The following is a 16,606-nucleotide window of genomic DNA, read 5'->3' on the forward strand; positions in this document are numbered from 1 at the left end:
CCGCCCCCGGCCCGGCCCGGCCCGGCGGTGGGCGGTGGGCGGTGGGCGGCTCCCGCGGCCTCGCCATAAACCGGCGGCCCCTCCCGCCGGCCTCCGTGCTCCCGCTGGACGGCGGGGAGCGGAGCGGTGCTCCCGGGGGGGGGCTCACCGGGAGGAGGCTGCTGCAGGAGCAGTCGGGGGCATCCCCTAGCAGGGAGGGAAGGGGAGGCTGCGGGGCACGACCCGAGGCTGCCTCCCCGCCCCGGTGGTCGGAAGCCCACCCGGAGGAGAGAGGAGGAGAAGGGGGGGGGCTGCGCTGCCCGGCCCGGCCCCCCCGCCACCGCCTTTGTGTGCTCCGGCCGGCCGCCGTGATGCGCGCTGCGGGGCGGCGGGGGGTCCGCTCCTCCCGGTGAGAGGCGGGGAGGCAGCCAGCTTCTGCCCCCCTCCCCGGAGCCTTTTTTATTATTATTTTTTATCCTTTTTTTTTTTTTTTTTGGAAAGGGGGGGGTGGGCTATGGACTGAGCGCTGCGTTGTGCCATGGAGTCCGGCAGCGGCTTCGGCACGCTCTGCCTTCTGCTCTGCCTGGGGCCAGGTAAGGTGCGGGGGTCCGGGGAAAGGGGCACGGGGGGGGGGGTGCGGAAAGTTGCGGCGGGGTTAACGGCACTTTTGTGGGGCAGTTGCAGGCTTTGGCGTGGACCCCTCGCTGCAGATCGACGTGCTGGCCGAGCTGCGGCTGCCGGGCTCGGCGGCGGGCGTGCGGCAGGTGCCGGGGCTGCACAACGGGAGCAAAGCCTTCCTCTTCCCAGGTACGGCCCCGAGCGGCTCCCCCAGCACCCCCTCCTCTTCTTCCTTCCCTTACAGCCCGCTTTTCCTCCTTTCAGTCCCCCTTTTTTTAATCCTTCGTCTGGTAGACGCTTAATTAAAGTACAGCAGGACCGGGGATGGCAGATGGCTGCTTGTGCGAGCCGTGGGGTGCGGTGATGAATAACAGCACCACCCACTCCTCGGCTCTACTTGGGAACCGCCGAACATGCCCCCGGTCCTGCCAAGGCAACGCTCGCTCAAAGTTTCCCGTGAATCCGGCAAAATGCTGCAGCCGGAGTGCCCCAGAGGAGCGAGGCAGATGGCGAAAAATACCGCTTTTTACTGGGGAAAGTGGCCTTTGTGAGCTCCGGTGCCATGCCCGCTGCGAGAAACAAAGGCTGAGTTTGGGCTTTTCAGAGTGCCTGTGATTTTTTTCTATTCCTAAATAAATAAATAAATTTTTTAAAAAGAAAAGGTAGTCTTGTTCCACTTCTCAAAAATACAGATACACTTATTAGAAAGTCTAAGTATCTTGAAATATTGTGAGTCACACAGATCTATAAAATAATTCTCAAAGGACATCTGAATTTGTTGGCACAGGTTGCATCGCCTACACTTGCTCATCTTCAGTGTATTTTTTGAGTTATGCTTTAATAATGTACCCATATCTTAAGTGAAGCTGAAGTTCTGAACATTTTCAGGAAAAATTTCTTCTTCATCTGGAGGAAAAAAAAAAAAAAGCCTAAAAATAGCCTTTAAAAGCACATGGAAGATGATGAAATGCTCTTCAGAAACCTGACTAGAGAAGAGCAAGGGAATATAGCTCAACATCTGGTGGATCAAGAGGAAATCTCTGCAGCAGCCCATAGTTTTCAGATAGAGGGACTTGGTTGTTGAAACTCCTGGCATGACAAGAAGCCAGCTCTGGTCTGAAAGAATTTCTGATGCAACAGGCAGGAAGCTGTTTCCCATGCAGAGGAGTTATAATTTAAGGGAGATGAGATCTGGAAAGGGAGCTTCTTTTTCATGGTTGCTTTAATGAGATAATTTATTAGAAGCTAATAGTTGCCAGGGGCTTTTTTTGAGGTGATCTCTGTAGCGGTGTCCTTCCCTGGTACAGCCAGCATGTGTCACTATGGACACTAATGTGGAGACGTGCACGTTATGCGCTCTGAAGCACTGACACATGCTGCTTTTATTAAATGTCAGGGGTGGGCTTGCAGCTTCAGAACAGCCTTCTGTGAGAGGGTGACTGTGGAGAATGGCAACACGTTTGTATGGCTGTGTGCTTCCTAGTAAAATAGCTGGATTCCTGAGGTGCTTAAGGTACAGTGGTGCTCAGAGATGAGGTCCTTCTGTGTTACGATGCAGTGTGAAGGTGAGGAGTGAGACCTCCCTATGACTTCAATCTTAGTAGCATTAGGGGTCTGTAAGCATAACTCTATTATGTACTTTCCCCAGTGTTGGGACAAAAAGATTGCTGGGTTACTAAAGAATCTTTCAAGTTATTCCCTCTTGCTTTGTAACTATGTGAATATGCAGTTCCCAAGTAGGCTGCTAATTTAGCTGTAACAAAAGCAGAGAAAATTTTTTTTTTTTTTTTTTTTTTTTTTTTTAATGCCAACCTTGTATTTTGTTTAAAGGAATCGGGAATAAAACAGACATGAACATTTAGGTCTACGTAGTGGTTAACTCGGCATTCTTCAGTGCCCTGAAGGATTGAGTATACTTCTCCTGTTACTACATAAAACTCCTGATTTTCTTATAGGAAATAGACTCCTTAGCGGGCAGGCAGTGTCATTTTTCTAACTTGCTTTTAGAAATACAGACATTACCCTACTCAGTCAGGCCACTGGTCCATGTAGTCATTTTTGTTCTGTTCTTAGTGCTAACACCATGGGAGCATTGCTGCAGCGTGTGCGTCTTAATGTATGTATTTACAGTGTCTGAATTTGAAATACATATTCTTGCTGGCTTCAGATTTGTTTTTTGCCTGTGTGTTTTTCCTTACTTATACGAAAGCTGTAGTCCTAAACCCAAATAATTTGGGGGAAGGAAACATGACTTTAAATCTATGAACTTACTCTCAAAGCTTTAACTTCTGGTCCTTGTCCTTCTGACTTCTTCAGAAGATGAATAGTCTATTGCACAACATACATTCTTGTCATTTTAGTGTGTTGCCTTTTTGATAGACTGGTGTAAAGCCTTACTTTATATATGCTTAAAATATACAAAAAGCCCAAACACTGTTCTTTATTTTAGAAAGAAATTATGAAAGTGGAGGTTGAACTGAACAGGCATATAGAGATTATATGGTGGGGAAATTGTACATACAGCTAAAGCAACAGCTAAAGCAGAATGGTCTCTCTTCTTCTGTTTTTAGGTGAAAAGACAGCTTTTATTGCTTAATTGAATGCAGCATTGATTTACAATACAAGGGGTTTTTATCATCTAATTGGCTATCCTGATAAATTCTCCTTTCCGTAAGAGATTTTTAAAGGAATTTATATCTCTAGATCATATAACACAGTATACAGCTGCCATGCATTTTTTTTTTCTGTTACCATCTATTCAAGAGCAGTTAGATTCCTCCTTAACAGTTATTGATTTAGACGCAATTCAAACCATTTGCAATTTTTGTTCACTTGGACTTTCCTTTCATGTATCAGTCTGATCTCTTGCTATACACACCCTGTAGAAAGCATAAGACTTATGAAACAGAACTCTTCCCACTGGCTTCATCAGGATTAAATGCTTAGTCATGATTTTAAAGCTTTTTAGGTTTCTGATGTTGCTTGGTTGTAGTGGCTTGGTAGCACCTGAATGCCAATGCAATCTGTCCCTGTATAGCTTCAGGGACTTATTTTTCTGTAGGAAAGTGATTTACAAAGTAGTTGTAAAATGTTCCAGTGTAGCTCGTGGGAAGATGGAATTATGAATAGAAAACAGGAGGAAGTCTTAAAAAAAAAAAATGTTAGTGTTGCTATATATGAACATCTGCCAGCACTTCCTAGCCAAGAGCAGCTATTATGAAGTCAAAATATGTTGAGAGGAAAATTATTTCTTTTCTGGTCAGAGCACAGAAGTCAGAGATCTGCACCACAAACGTCTCTGTTGGTGCCTGTTTATGTATTACAGTGAAGTTTTCAATACCTTAGTTATCCCTTTCAAAAATGGGGATGACATTTAAGGTAAAGCCCAGAGCAAATGAGTGGATTGGAGTATAATTAATGTATTTGAAGAAGGCTTTGAATTCCTTTTGGAGAAATCCTAATCGTCATTTTTACAACTTTCTTTGTAAATGACATCAATACAATTCGAGGTGATAAGTGGGGATTGAGGTAAATGTTGCGATTTTCCTATGCAAATATGCAAATCATATTGCTGCAAGACCACTTGAGCATGTGAACACTTGATGAGGCAGACAGAGGTATCACCAATAGAGGCTGGATAGTGTTGAGAGTTTCGGGTATGTCAGACATATGACTTCAGTAGGTTTCCTGAGCATAGGCTTCACTTCAAGCACATGTAAGGCCCAATGAAGCCAGGCATTTCAACTAGCAATGGAAAATGTTTTCGGATGTGAGAATCTAAAGGCTGCCAGAGTAACTTTGTTTCCTTCTGGCAGTCCTCTACGCAGAGACTTTGGCACCTTCTCCCCTCCATTAGGCTCTGTATTGTTATTATATCTTATATAATATTTTGATTGTGTTTCTGGGTCCCACCTGAACTGCTGTAATTCAATGTTACACATCAAACTATTGTTGTCCAATGCACTAATGGAGACATCTTTCGGTCACCTCTAGCAATAGTGGAGAGTGGTGGAAGGTACATAGTAAATCAAGTGAAAAGGGGCACAAAGAGTGAAAATGAGAGCTAAGTGATGTGTAAGGAACGTATGTATCCATGAAAAGGTGTATGTGTTCCTCAAAGAGGAGAATAAAGGGTGGTCAGAACACTGCAGTTGGGTGATTACAGACAGGAACATTTATTTAAGGAAAACATAAAAAGGGCATGACTGTCAAAAATGTGGCAGCTTGTATATCTGAATACATGACTTGGAACTCACTTGGAATGTGTTTTTTTCTTTACTGGTTAGGATATGTAACTTATGTTTATAAGCAGCATTCAACTATTCTTGTAATACCTTCAACTGTATTGTAGGTTATGGGGGGGGTGGGGAGGGGAGCGATATGCTTTAAAACACCAAAGAAATAACTTTAATGTCTGTGTGATGCAATGAAAAGGACTTAGTGCCACTGTTTTTTGAACTGGGTCTTGTTGGCACAGACTGTGGGGGGAGAAGGAGGAGAAGAACCCTAAAATACACCTCTTGGTGTAAGTAGTTCATTGCTTATTGCTGTGTGATTGGATCACTAGCCCACTATTTAAAAATGTGAGCAAAATATGAAATAGAACTGTATACACACATCTTCTCTCTCTGGAAAGTACAATTTTTTTTTTTTTTTTTTTGCCTGTGGTGTCATCTCTGAATGTTACTAAAGGAGCTAAAAATAAAGCTTCAGAACTAGATGTGAGTAAACTTTCTCTCATTACAGAAATAGGATTTAGGTTAGCTATGCACTTCACACATGCTTTTTTCCTTGCCACCTGCCACTGGAACCATGGACAGATGCTCTCTTCTAGTTCCAGCTGAGTGTGCTGAAAATATTACTGTTTCCAGCTGCTTGTCAGTGTTCAGGAGCTAGGGGTTACTGTCCCCACAACTTTTCCAATGCAAGAGATTATACGAGCATCCCCTAATCTGCTGATGGCAAAGTTGGCCAGTTTCAGGAGCTAACTGGGCTGACTGCAGTAACATGGAATAGAGATTCCTGTTTAAAAAAAAAAAAGTCTTTCTCCAGCTGTCCTAGAGACCCAAATCATCTCTCAGAGGAGCAGGAACAGAGCTGGGGGAGGGAATGCTAATGTTGCCAACTGGCAGGGCTGACTGCAGAGCGAATACCTGTCTGCAGCTTTTCTGTCTTGGAGCAATCTGGTTTCTCTTTCAGTCGTCAAATCCTTAAAGTGTGGGACCTTCCAGCATGAAAATCATCTATACGTGTAGGTAACTAAAATTCCCAGAATGTTTCAAAGAGACAAAGAAAGCCCCTTACCCCTTAGTTTGGATAGATGAAATAATTCCTTTTTGCTTTAGCAAGTACTGGACTTTCTTTCAATGATAGAAATGTTTAGCGTAAGCAAGTATTCTAGGACAACTTGGTAGCCACAGCTGCATTTGGATTTTGGCATAGCTGGAACAGCTGGATGTGCTTTCCCACCCCTGCCCTCTTTCCCTTTTCACCTTTTGCACATGACCGAGTCACCTCTGCCCTTCGTTGCTGCTGTACAAGCAGGAACTATTGCAGTATGGCACTGCCAGGGTGATCTGTGCTGCTGTGGAGCTGGGATCAGTGCTGGAGGAGAGCCCTGAAGAGCAAGGCTACAGAGTGGGGACTGCAAGACACCCTCTTGCTCCAGAAGTAAGAGTTGAATGCTCAGTAGCCTCTTTCTCTCAGCAACATTAGCAAAAGGAGGTGTTTGGGAAGCATTTGCTGCTGGAAGAGCCTGCCCCCCCAAAAGGAGGATGCAGTATGTGAAAATCCTGTATGCAATACACATCCCAAACCATGCTGAGTTACCACACATGGAGAATCACAGAGTCATTTAGGTTGGATAAGACCTTCAGGGTCATCAGCTCTAGCCATCAACCTAATCTACTGAGTCTCATCACTAAACCATGGCCCTTTTAACCACACTTATGCAGAACTGCCATGTACTTAGCCACTGCATTGCCATACGCTTTCTTTACTGCTGAGTAATCATAAATACACCCGCTGTCACTGCACTCTAGGTACTGCCATGCTGGCTTATCTGTAAAACAGAAGGTGGGAGAATTATTGGAAGAACAAAACTTCGGTGGGGTTGACATGTGACTCCTGCTTGTAATAATAGTACAGCATGGGCTGGAGCTGAGAAATGGGTTGTGAACAGAGACCTGATATACTCCACAGTCATGTTTCTGGAGAGGAGCTTGCAATCCCTATGCATAGTCAGTAATGCATAGTTGATGCAAAATTTTGTTAAGAATTGACAGAAAACAGCCTGTAGCTGTAACTGTTTTAATGCTGAAAGTTTTAAGTAAATAATGTCACTGAGAATGTATACTGGGAATAAAAAGTGTTGTAAAGGTCTGAGTGCAGAGCAGTAAAGCTACTTTAACTATGGCTCTAAAAATGATGTCATTGTTCATTGCAAGAAAAGATATTCTATATAAAACTTTTTTTTTTTTTTTTTTTTTTTCCCTGTATTCTTTGTTTTTCTACAGGGGGCTGTTTGGGGAGAGGGAAATGAAATATGCAGAAATTAGATATTCCTTCCATAGCCTTTTTTTTTTTTTTTTTTTAATATATATATATACATTCAGATCTTGTGCTATGTGTCTTGGTATGGACTTTGGGTGGCTTTTGGTCTGGTACATTCTGAAGAGCATAGATTCTAGAAGAAACTACAGCTTGGAAAGAGAAACATGTACTAGCTGAAACAGGCACCATGTCTTGTCTGCCCAGATCCCATGGGGAGATGGTGCCAGACAGCATGATTTGCATGGGCTTAATGAGACATCGAAAGCCTCCCACCTTTGCTACTTCAACCTTTGCAAGCAGATGAGTGCCTGCATTTATTCATCTGTGAGGGTTTGACTCCATATGAGGGAATGTTCTATTTTGCCATGCTTTCTGGTGCTTTTCACAGTCAGGTTGCTTCTAATATCTGCAACCATTTGAGGGCTTTGGGGCTCCGATTCCTATTTGGACAGTGTTTGTTGTCTAAAACTTTGTATTTTCTATGACAGTCTGGTTGCTCAGGTTAATTCAAATTACTGCGCTCTGTTTAGAAGCTCAGTATTGCCCAGAACAATTCATGCTGATTAATAACAAGTAGGACTGCACATGCGTGTTCCTACATCTACAGTCAGGCCTCTTCTAATATAACGTAAGAACAAACCCCTTGTTGAAGCTAGTGCTGTCTTAGGGCACTGAGTGTGTTTGAAAGCAGAAGATGAGCCTGGTGTGCAGCTCTGGGGCATATACTGAAGGAAAAAGAGGGCATCCCTGTGCTGCTGTGGGGCAGAGCCTTCTCCTCCCAGAGAAGGAGAGGATGGTCAGAGGAGTGGGGGAGTTTCCTCCATGGCTACGTCTCCACCAGGCCAAGCCTTCACCAGGCAGCCCCTCCTGCAGTGCAGCAGGGTGTAGCTGGTGACAGAGGTGACGCTGACAACATGATAGCATCTGTCTTGCATGTGGTAGAAACCCCAGCACCTCAAAACACATGTGTCATGAGAGCAGGGGCAGAGGCCTATGGGCTGCTGTTAAGGATATCTTTCCATACTGCTGGAGGAGGATTGTGTTAGCAAGGGGCAGTGACGTGGGAGAATGAGGTTTTGCTGCCCTTATGTAACTACCTTGCTGTGTCACTTCTGTAGTCATGAAGTAGCTAAGTTAGAGTTATTTTTATTTTTTATTTTTGCCCTGCTGCTGCACAGTTCATTCTCTAGTGAGGTTTCGGAGAGGAGAGAAGCATTTCCTATACATTCCTTCATGTCGATCAGTCTCATAGTCTGCTCCCTCCCCTCATTTTGACACAACCAAGCTGTTCCCTTATAAAATCTGGGAACTAGTTTTCCTGCAGTCCACCTATGGCTTGAGTTCAGCTACTCTGTGCTCTCCATCTCATGTGGGTGCAGCCTTGAAAAAATACCTCTGCGAATTTAACTTCCCTGCTTCTAGTGCATCTTCGGGGAGGCACACAGCTCAGCTTGTAAGTTATTTAAAACCAGTGGATGAGAGCAGGAGATTATATATAGCTATCATGGGAAGCTGTGCTTCCATGTAGTTACTCTTCAGTTCCCCATATAGTGTCTTGTTTGGCTGTACTCCAAGGCGCATATCCACAAAGCAGCTATGTTCTCCCACCTTAACTTCTAAGGCAGAGCTGAGTGTGGGGGGAAAGAATTAGGGGGTGAAAAATTATTTTCCACTTTTTTTTTTTTTTTTTTTTCTCCATCTGTTTTGGCTAAAACTCTCTACGTTTGTCTCGGTGTTAAAAAAAAATACTGATTTATCCATTTCTGTGTTACCCAAAAGATTTATTCTTGGGAAAATCTGAGAAGAAATGTGATAAGAAAGGGTACTACAGTATTTATTTATTTATTTATTTTCCTGGTTGTGCTTTGTTTTCCATGATAAATACCCGTTATGAACGTTTATTCAGTTATTTCAGGTAGCTGGCACTGGAATTAAAAAACTTAATTTTGTTGCAAAAATATTTTTACAATCTCATTCAGGGAGATTCCCTCCCTCTCCCACCCCCCCTTTTTTTAAGCCATGTTTAGGTGGAAAAAGAATGCTGTAGCCATTTTCAACATGCAAGAATTTAACAGCATTTTTTTTTTCCATTATTTATGTTAAGCATTTTTTTGTTTATTTTTCTCTTCTTGGTGCATACTTTTTGTGTGTGTTATTCTGATGACTTCAGGGAGAAATAAGAGCTTAGAAAACTGACTTTTGTGTTGTGCTGTCTTGGGAGATGCCACTCACATCTCTGTGTGCCGCTGGAAGGTGCTAAAGCAGTGGGCATGGTATAAAAGGATGAGATGACTGAGAGAGAATTCTGAAGACAGTGTTCAAAAGGGTTTCAGCTGATTAACATATTTGCAGCAGCAACAACATTGCTACGATAGACTGTAATGTTTCCAAAGGAACCATTACAATCAATATTGCTAGTGATCCATAACTGAGAACTCTTTTAGTGGAATTTAAGTGGCAATTTCCTTCTCTAAAAACATAGAGGGAGTATAATAAGAAAAAGACCTCCACTTTTAGAGTTGTTCTCTTTGTTAGAGGAACATTTAGACAGTTTCATCAGCACAAATGCTTGTGTAAGGATAATTAGAGGATGGTAATGTCCACATTGTTTTTTCTTTGAAAAGAGTCACTGGGAAGAGATGGGCTAGCTTTGACCCCATGGCTGGAAGTCTAGCAGTCTCTAAAGACTAGTAGTCTATAAACACAGCTGAATAATGATCCAGAAACGTTCCAAAGGAACTTTTGTGGTTTGGAGGTCAGTAATCTGTGCTTTAAAGCTCCCTAAACATGCATTCCTGTATTGGGCCATGGCTGTTCCAAAGATACTCAGAAAATTTCCTGTCACACTGGCTCATTCCCTTTAGCTTACAACTGTCCCCAGCTTTGTTCAGCACCCATTCAAGGTGAGATAAACTTGAGTTATACAGTAAAAAGGACTGGCTTACAAAGAAAGATTTTGAACAAACTGAAAACATATAGCTTGTCCAAGCAATGACAGAAGTGTTGTATGATAAGTGTCTGCTATTAGAAGATTCCCAGAGGTTTAGAATGAAAGACTTATTTAGTATTCAAAGAGGTCAAGGAAAGAGTAATTAGCTATGTTGTAGTCATTTTGTTACTTCCAAATCATATGCCAAGGGCAGAGTGGATTACCCTGTAAATTTTTCTGAACTCTGGAAATCTGGGATGTTGATGGACAGATTTTAAGATACAATGGGGTATCCAATGCCTAATACTTATTGAAATCAAGCTGGTGCCTTTGATTTTTCCCTAAAACTGTATTTTGGTGCAGTTGAGTATATTTTAATGTTACTTGGATGAAACAAGCCAACAAGAGTGAGGAAATCAGTATTTGGAAGCATTTGTGATTTTAACTCATCCAAGCTTATAAATTGTGCATGTGGGTAAAACATGTACCTGATTCACTGGGGCTAGCACATCCATCAGATTCCATTAATACCTGATTTAAATGGAAAATTATTGCAGGAGTTCAGACGAACTTTGAGCCTCCTCGGCTTCCTTGGGACCTCTGAGAACTGTAGCCTGAGTCCCTCATGTATTTCTGTTTGTCTGCCCTGCTCATAGCTGAGCGGTGTGTATGGTATTCCTTGGTATCCATAGTTCCAAGTCCTTCTAAGCCTTCTAATCCTTTTCTTCACCTGGCATCAAAACAGTTATTAGGTTAGTAGTAATTTTTCTGAGAATGCCAGTGAGGTTGGGGGCTTGTGTGTTCTTCTCCTCCCCTCATCTGTGGCCCCCTTGCCCACTTGCACTTCCCCCTCGTTTCTGCTGGAACCTGAATTCTCCTTATGATCAATCTCCTTCCTTCTCTTCCTACTGCTGTTTGCTCAGGCCACTGCCAGAGGCCTGGGGCTAGCGTCAGTGTTGTTAGATACATCAGGCATGTTTGAGATATTTTTTTTCCACTGGTGGCCTCCCTCCCCCTGCCTTGGATGCCTTGCTGGCATTGTTACTGAGACGAAGGTCTGGGTTTTTGGATTTCCCTAAGTTGCTGACTGTTGACCATTCTTCCGTGTCAGAAGTCGGTCTTTCATGTAGATCACATCATTGTGTTCATCTGGGAATAAAGATTGATCTCGCATTAATGCTTTCTTAAGCTTACCATTGCCTTGTATGAAAATAATTCATCCTTGACACTTAGATGTTTGGTGAGCCAAAGGCAATGAATCCTAAAGTGACTACAAAAGCAATTACACCCCAGAAAGCCAGAGGTTAGGGAAAGCTTGGATGAGCACTCCCAGCTGTTGCAAGGAGGGAGAAACCATTAGATTCTTAATACAGAAAAAAAAAAGCTAAACCTTCCAGGGCATCTGCACATGCTTGGGGTTGGGCTAGATGATTTCAGGAGGTCCCTTCCAACCTAAATGCTTTTGTGACACATAGGCTGCATGTGGTGGGTCCTCAGGAGCCGCAGAGAGGTCAAGGAAAAGGAGCTTTTGAGAGGGAGTGAGCGGGCTGGAGGCCGTGATTAGGCCTTGCTGACACTGGCACAGCGAGAGCCAAGGGAGGAGAGCTGGGGGGGTGCTGCTCAGAGGATGTACGAGTGCCCAGCATGATCCTAATCCATGGGTGCCCTGGAAGGTGCTGGCCTTTTGCAGTCAGTCAGTGTGTGACCCAGTTCCATGCTATGATATGATACATTTGAGGAGCCTGAATTATGTCATAGCTTCTGGGAGGAGGGTAGGTCACGTAATCCAGCTTGATCTACATCCAGCGTAATCTGCTTCTGTGGTTTGTTATTGCTGTTGGTTTGTACTTTATTGTTTTTGATTGATTTGACTTTGTTTACCTTCCTTCATCTCCTTTTTCATTTGGAAAAGGCTAACAAGCCTGCTTCCTCCTCCTGTCCCTTCCTCCATGGCATCACCTGCATAACTTTTAAAATTCTGCCTGTGCTATATGACTAGGGAGTGGAGATAAATCCAGTCTTTTAGCAGTTTTCAAGTGTATCATGCCTTTATTATAGCACCAGTAGGACTGGAAGATGATACATTTTTTTTTCTTGTGCTCTTCAGTCTGTGTCTCAGTGTTAACGCATTGTGTGGTGTGATATTTTTGTTTGTTGTTGGGTCAGTTTGACACAGTGTGCTCGTATGACAGTATGCAGCCAAGCATAACTAGGTGCATATGCCGCAGATGGCAGCAGCAAGGAAAACAAGACAGGCTTCATTTTCTCCACAGGTTTCAAGGTATTCTCAAACCTTCTAGAAAACCACATTGTGCCTAAAGGGGCATGAGTGTGTTCATGTATATATACATGTATATTTATAAAGCTATACGAACTGCAGCCTTTTAAATGTAACTGCAACCTGTTTTAAGAACCAGACATAAATCTCACTTTACACTACTTCTGTGTTCTTCAAACACAATAGTTTTTATAGTGGTATTGGACCTGAAAAACCTAAACAACATCATTAAAAGTATTACCTACAAGCGAGCAAATACAAAGAGTCTTCAAGAATTTAAAGACAAATTGATAATAGTGGTGGAATATAGACTAGGGAAAACTAGTAATCAAAAAGCTATTGCATCTTATAGTTGATAACCCAGAAACTCTAAGTCACCAGAAAGCATTACAATAATAAACACCTGGGGCAGAACATACTATACAACACACATTTTATTTTTCCTACGACTAGAATTTCCATGATTAGCAGAAGCCATCTTTCATCTTTGTCACTTTGTTATCATGTAATAGGTCCCCACTGAATAGCACCCTCTCTCTTGGTGATAACACTTTGCATGATGACATAGCTACAGTGAAGGAGATAGTATTGCTTGTGGGCAGGGAACAGTGGTTTTCTGTATCATATATGTATTTAAAAATTCCTGATAATGCTTTTGTACATGTATGTTGCTTCCCCCTGTGTTGATGCACACATTACTTATATTCCTTTCAGAAGTGCACATTCACATATTCTTTGGCACTTTGGTGGGAATTGTTTTAGTAACAATCTAGCATGGTAGGATCTGTATTGTTTTTCTAAGCAGTTCAGTTGTTTCAGTCTACTGCTAAGAATACAGATTTATTATCTGGAGCTCTATACATTTAAATTCAGGTTGTTCTACAGTTAGGTTTCTCATCCATTGCAAAAGGCTTGAAAAATATGCTGTTGAAGATTCTGTCTAGAACTTTTACTGTATTTATTTACCTATTTAGATTTTGCCTACTGAGTCTCCAAGTCATGAAACCGCCGACATGGACCCTACATATTTCTGGAAGAGTGCACCTGACTTGCAGCTGTGCTACTTTGCCTTATAGCAAATTGCTCAAACTTGTAATCTGGGTGATTTTTTTTTTCTTTTTTTTTTCCAAAGGAGCCATAGCCAAAAGGAGGGTGAGAGACATCTAATTGTACTAGCATTGTGATCTGGTAAATTAAGCCCGAGATCAAAAGAGAACTTTGATATGTCGTCCTGCTGCTCAAATGGAGTTTTGTAGTAGTGTAAATTTAGCCACTGGATCCCTCTGCATTTATTTTGTTGTGTTGAAAGGATCTGCTAACCAAGCAAAGGTGCTGTGGTTGTCTGCATTGTGCTACTGGCACTCTGAGACTAGCTGCCATTGAAACAACATTTCTGTGGTTATTATCAAGCTGGGGAATCTTCCTTGTAGCTGCACTGTTAATGTGACAACTTCACAGAAGCAGGTGGATTCTTCTTGTGTAGTAGGTGGCTTGGTGGAAGGAAAGATCCACCTTCCCCATTCTATGCAGTATGATCCAGTTAGGTATGTGTGTACCATGAAGAATTGTTTCATAGCTCAAATCCCAAGATTATCTCAGGGGTTTGGCCATGTTTGATTGCTTTTCAGTGGGTAGCACCTGAACAACTGTTTTGTAGATGCACAAGGGTGTACAAGGAGGCTGTTACAGCAGGGGAAGTCAGTCAGGCTGTGGGAAGGTAAGCTCAGCATTATAGAAAGATTCAGCTTTGTTTGACTTCCCTTGGTATCTGGAAGTAGATAGTTTATACATTCAGAGGCTTAATCCCTAGTATAATCACTTTCAAACTTACATTGAATAGTCTCTTCTGCAGAATGGTCCTAGACATAAAAAGATTTTTGGTGGTATTATTGTCAATTTACAGTGAATGCATGATATATTACAGCCATAGTTTGCCCTGGATGCTCTTGTATTTGCAAACTCTTTCATAAAGACACTTCCATGTCAGTGCCCAGAGCTAGCAAGAACGATTGAGGGCTTTTGGCCAGCCAGTTGTCCAAATCTATAATATCTGGTAGAGGGTTTTCTCCCATATAAAATACGTTCCATTTTCATTGCATTTTGCAAATACATTTGCATTTGTTGATTTTTATTGTTCCTTTAGCTTTAAAAGAGCAAAACCAAAACCAAACAAGCTTAACAAACCAAGCAAAAATTGCCTTGGGACTTTGACCATAGAGAACAAAACATTACAAACAAAGCTCTTTGAATGAAATCATGATTACTTATGTAAATGCACGAACAACTCCCAATTACACAAGCTCAATAATGGTTTGGTTATTTCAGATCAGAAACATTGCAGCTGCATTCAAGCATATATGCCCAGGCTCTCAGCACCTTATTCGTTTCCTGCACTGGATTTGTGTTCTCAGCTGTGCCAAAAAGGCTTTAAACACACAAATATATAGCTTGTAGGTCGGCCAGAGTTTTGACCAGAAGTGATGTGATCAATGTTTGAGGGTATCAGTATGAACAGTCAGTATAATTGAGAGAAAAATAAGTGTGCTCAGAAACAGGCCCTTCTAAGTCTCTTGTGTCACTCCGTTGTGACTTGTGGGACTTTGCATATATACCATAGGTCTTCCTGTGTGAAGTTGGAGGAAAGCCCTTGCTGGGTGGCTCACCAAAGCTGTGGCTGACATTCAGAATAGAGACAGCTACGAAGCAAAAGCAGTGGAAACCTCTCTAAATGCTGCAAGAACAAACTGTGACTTTTCTCCTTTTCTTTTTTCTTTTTCTTTTTTTTTTTTTTAATTTGAAGTAATGATTTACCTTCAAGTGAGTTTTTGTGTCAATTGCTTAGTTTAACCACATTTTTTACTCCTCTGTTTCTCCTTGCCATCTATTGCAGTTCTTCCTACCTCTCTGTGTGCTGAGCCATCTCTGTAATGGAGATAAGAAGGAAGACACATAGACGGTAATCAACTGTGGTGGTGCCTTAACTGTACAGGCAGATGCAGTCTGTGGGGTATCCCAAGATCATTCCCTGAAAGATCCCCGATCATTCAGCCTGGGATATTTACTGGAGTCCTTGCTCCCTCTCCATTCATGAGTTTTTGTGCTGTTGAGAGTAGGTTGCACCCAGTTTATAGGGAGCACCCACGTGTTAAAGGTCTCTCTATATATACCTGGTTGGATCCTGACTTATAATTAGACCATAGTCATTGTGTTCACCCAGACCTGGCAATCTGGCAGTGCCATGCACTTCCTTTGGGAATGGCCCCAGTGGGAGTCTTATGGGGTCAGTGCTCACCCCCTGTCTTTTAGTCTTTCAAAGCTGGGACAGGAATACAGCACCTCCTCCCAAACTCCCACAGAGCTCCTTCTTAGGGCTTGGCAGAAACCAAATCAGGTTCATGTGGTTTTGGAAGACTGCAGCTGCTCCTATTTTGCTATTTTCTCTGAAATGCTCAGGAACCTATCAGGAGGGAGGAATGAACAAGCATGTAGGAAAATTGTGTTGTTCTTAAGGGTCTTTTCCAATGTACATGATTCTATGAAAGGTAGCTCAAAATGTTTTATCAGTTCAAATAAAGAGTCAGGTATGTATTAAAAAAAAAAAAGCTAACCCAATCAACATTCCCACTGAAGTATCTAAACCATAACATCGTATTGTGGGGTTTTGGTCTAATAAACATTGCTTTACTTCTTTCTATCTTCAATTTTCATTACAGTCATTGTTATAGGAATGCAGCTCATAAATTTGGATGCCCTGTGCTCCACTTAAAAAACTGCTATACCCTTTCAACCTTGTAAAGATTCTGCTTTGGGACCAGCTTCACATTCTGCCTAGTTTGCTGAGAGTAACTTAGTCTTCATCGGTTGCTTAAATAAAGAACAGTGTAAGGTAAACAATCTGAGATATTGTTGCCCTTTTTAGGATTTGTGAAATCCCTAGTTAAGTAAAAGATTAGCCCAAAAATTTAATAAGGAGAAGTGACAGAATGTGAATTTATGCTTGTGACACTGATCCCAACTAGTGTAGGAAAAAGAAACAAAACTGAGCTAGCTTTATTATATTTTGATAGTGTTTTTAGCCTGCAGCACTTCTCCATTTTCTTACAAACCACTAGAATTAAATTTGGGTAGTTCAGCAAACCTACAGTCAGATGCAGAATTGATTTATAGATGCAGCTATTAAAAGCTGATTATGTGCACATGAAGCAAACTGTGGAGCTCCATTAATTAGAATGCCTCCTTCAAAGGCTCTT

The 16,606-nt window shown here is 42.2% G+C and overlaps 1 protein-coding gene across 1 annotated transcript in view; it reads left to right on the top strand.

Moving 5' to 3' along the window:
* Positions 1-517: 517 nt before the first annotated feature.
* Positions 518-16,606, top strand: part of NELL2 (neural EGFL like 2) — a gene marked incomplete at both ends in the record, with an annotated part of 149,025 nt that continues 132,936 nt past the window's right edge. Inside the window, 2 exons of the mRNA XM_084286757.1 lie at positions 518-572; positions 658-786. Of these exons, the coding sequence (XP_084142883.1) occupies positions 518-572; positions 658-786 (184 nt within the window). The remainder of the gene's footprint in view (positions 573-657; positions 787-16,606) is intronic.

Source organism: Netta rufina (assembly GCF_964035555.1).
Source record: "Netta rufina genome assembly, chromosome: 1".
NCBI classification, from domain to species: domain Eukaryota; kingdom Metazoa; phylum Chordata; class Aves; order Anseriformes; family Anatidae; genus Netta; species Netta rufina.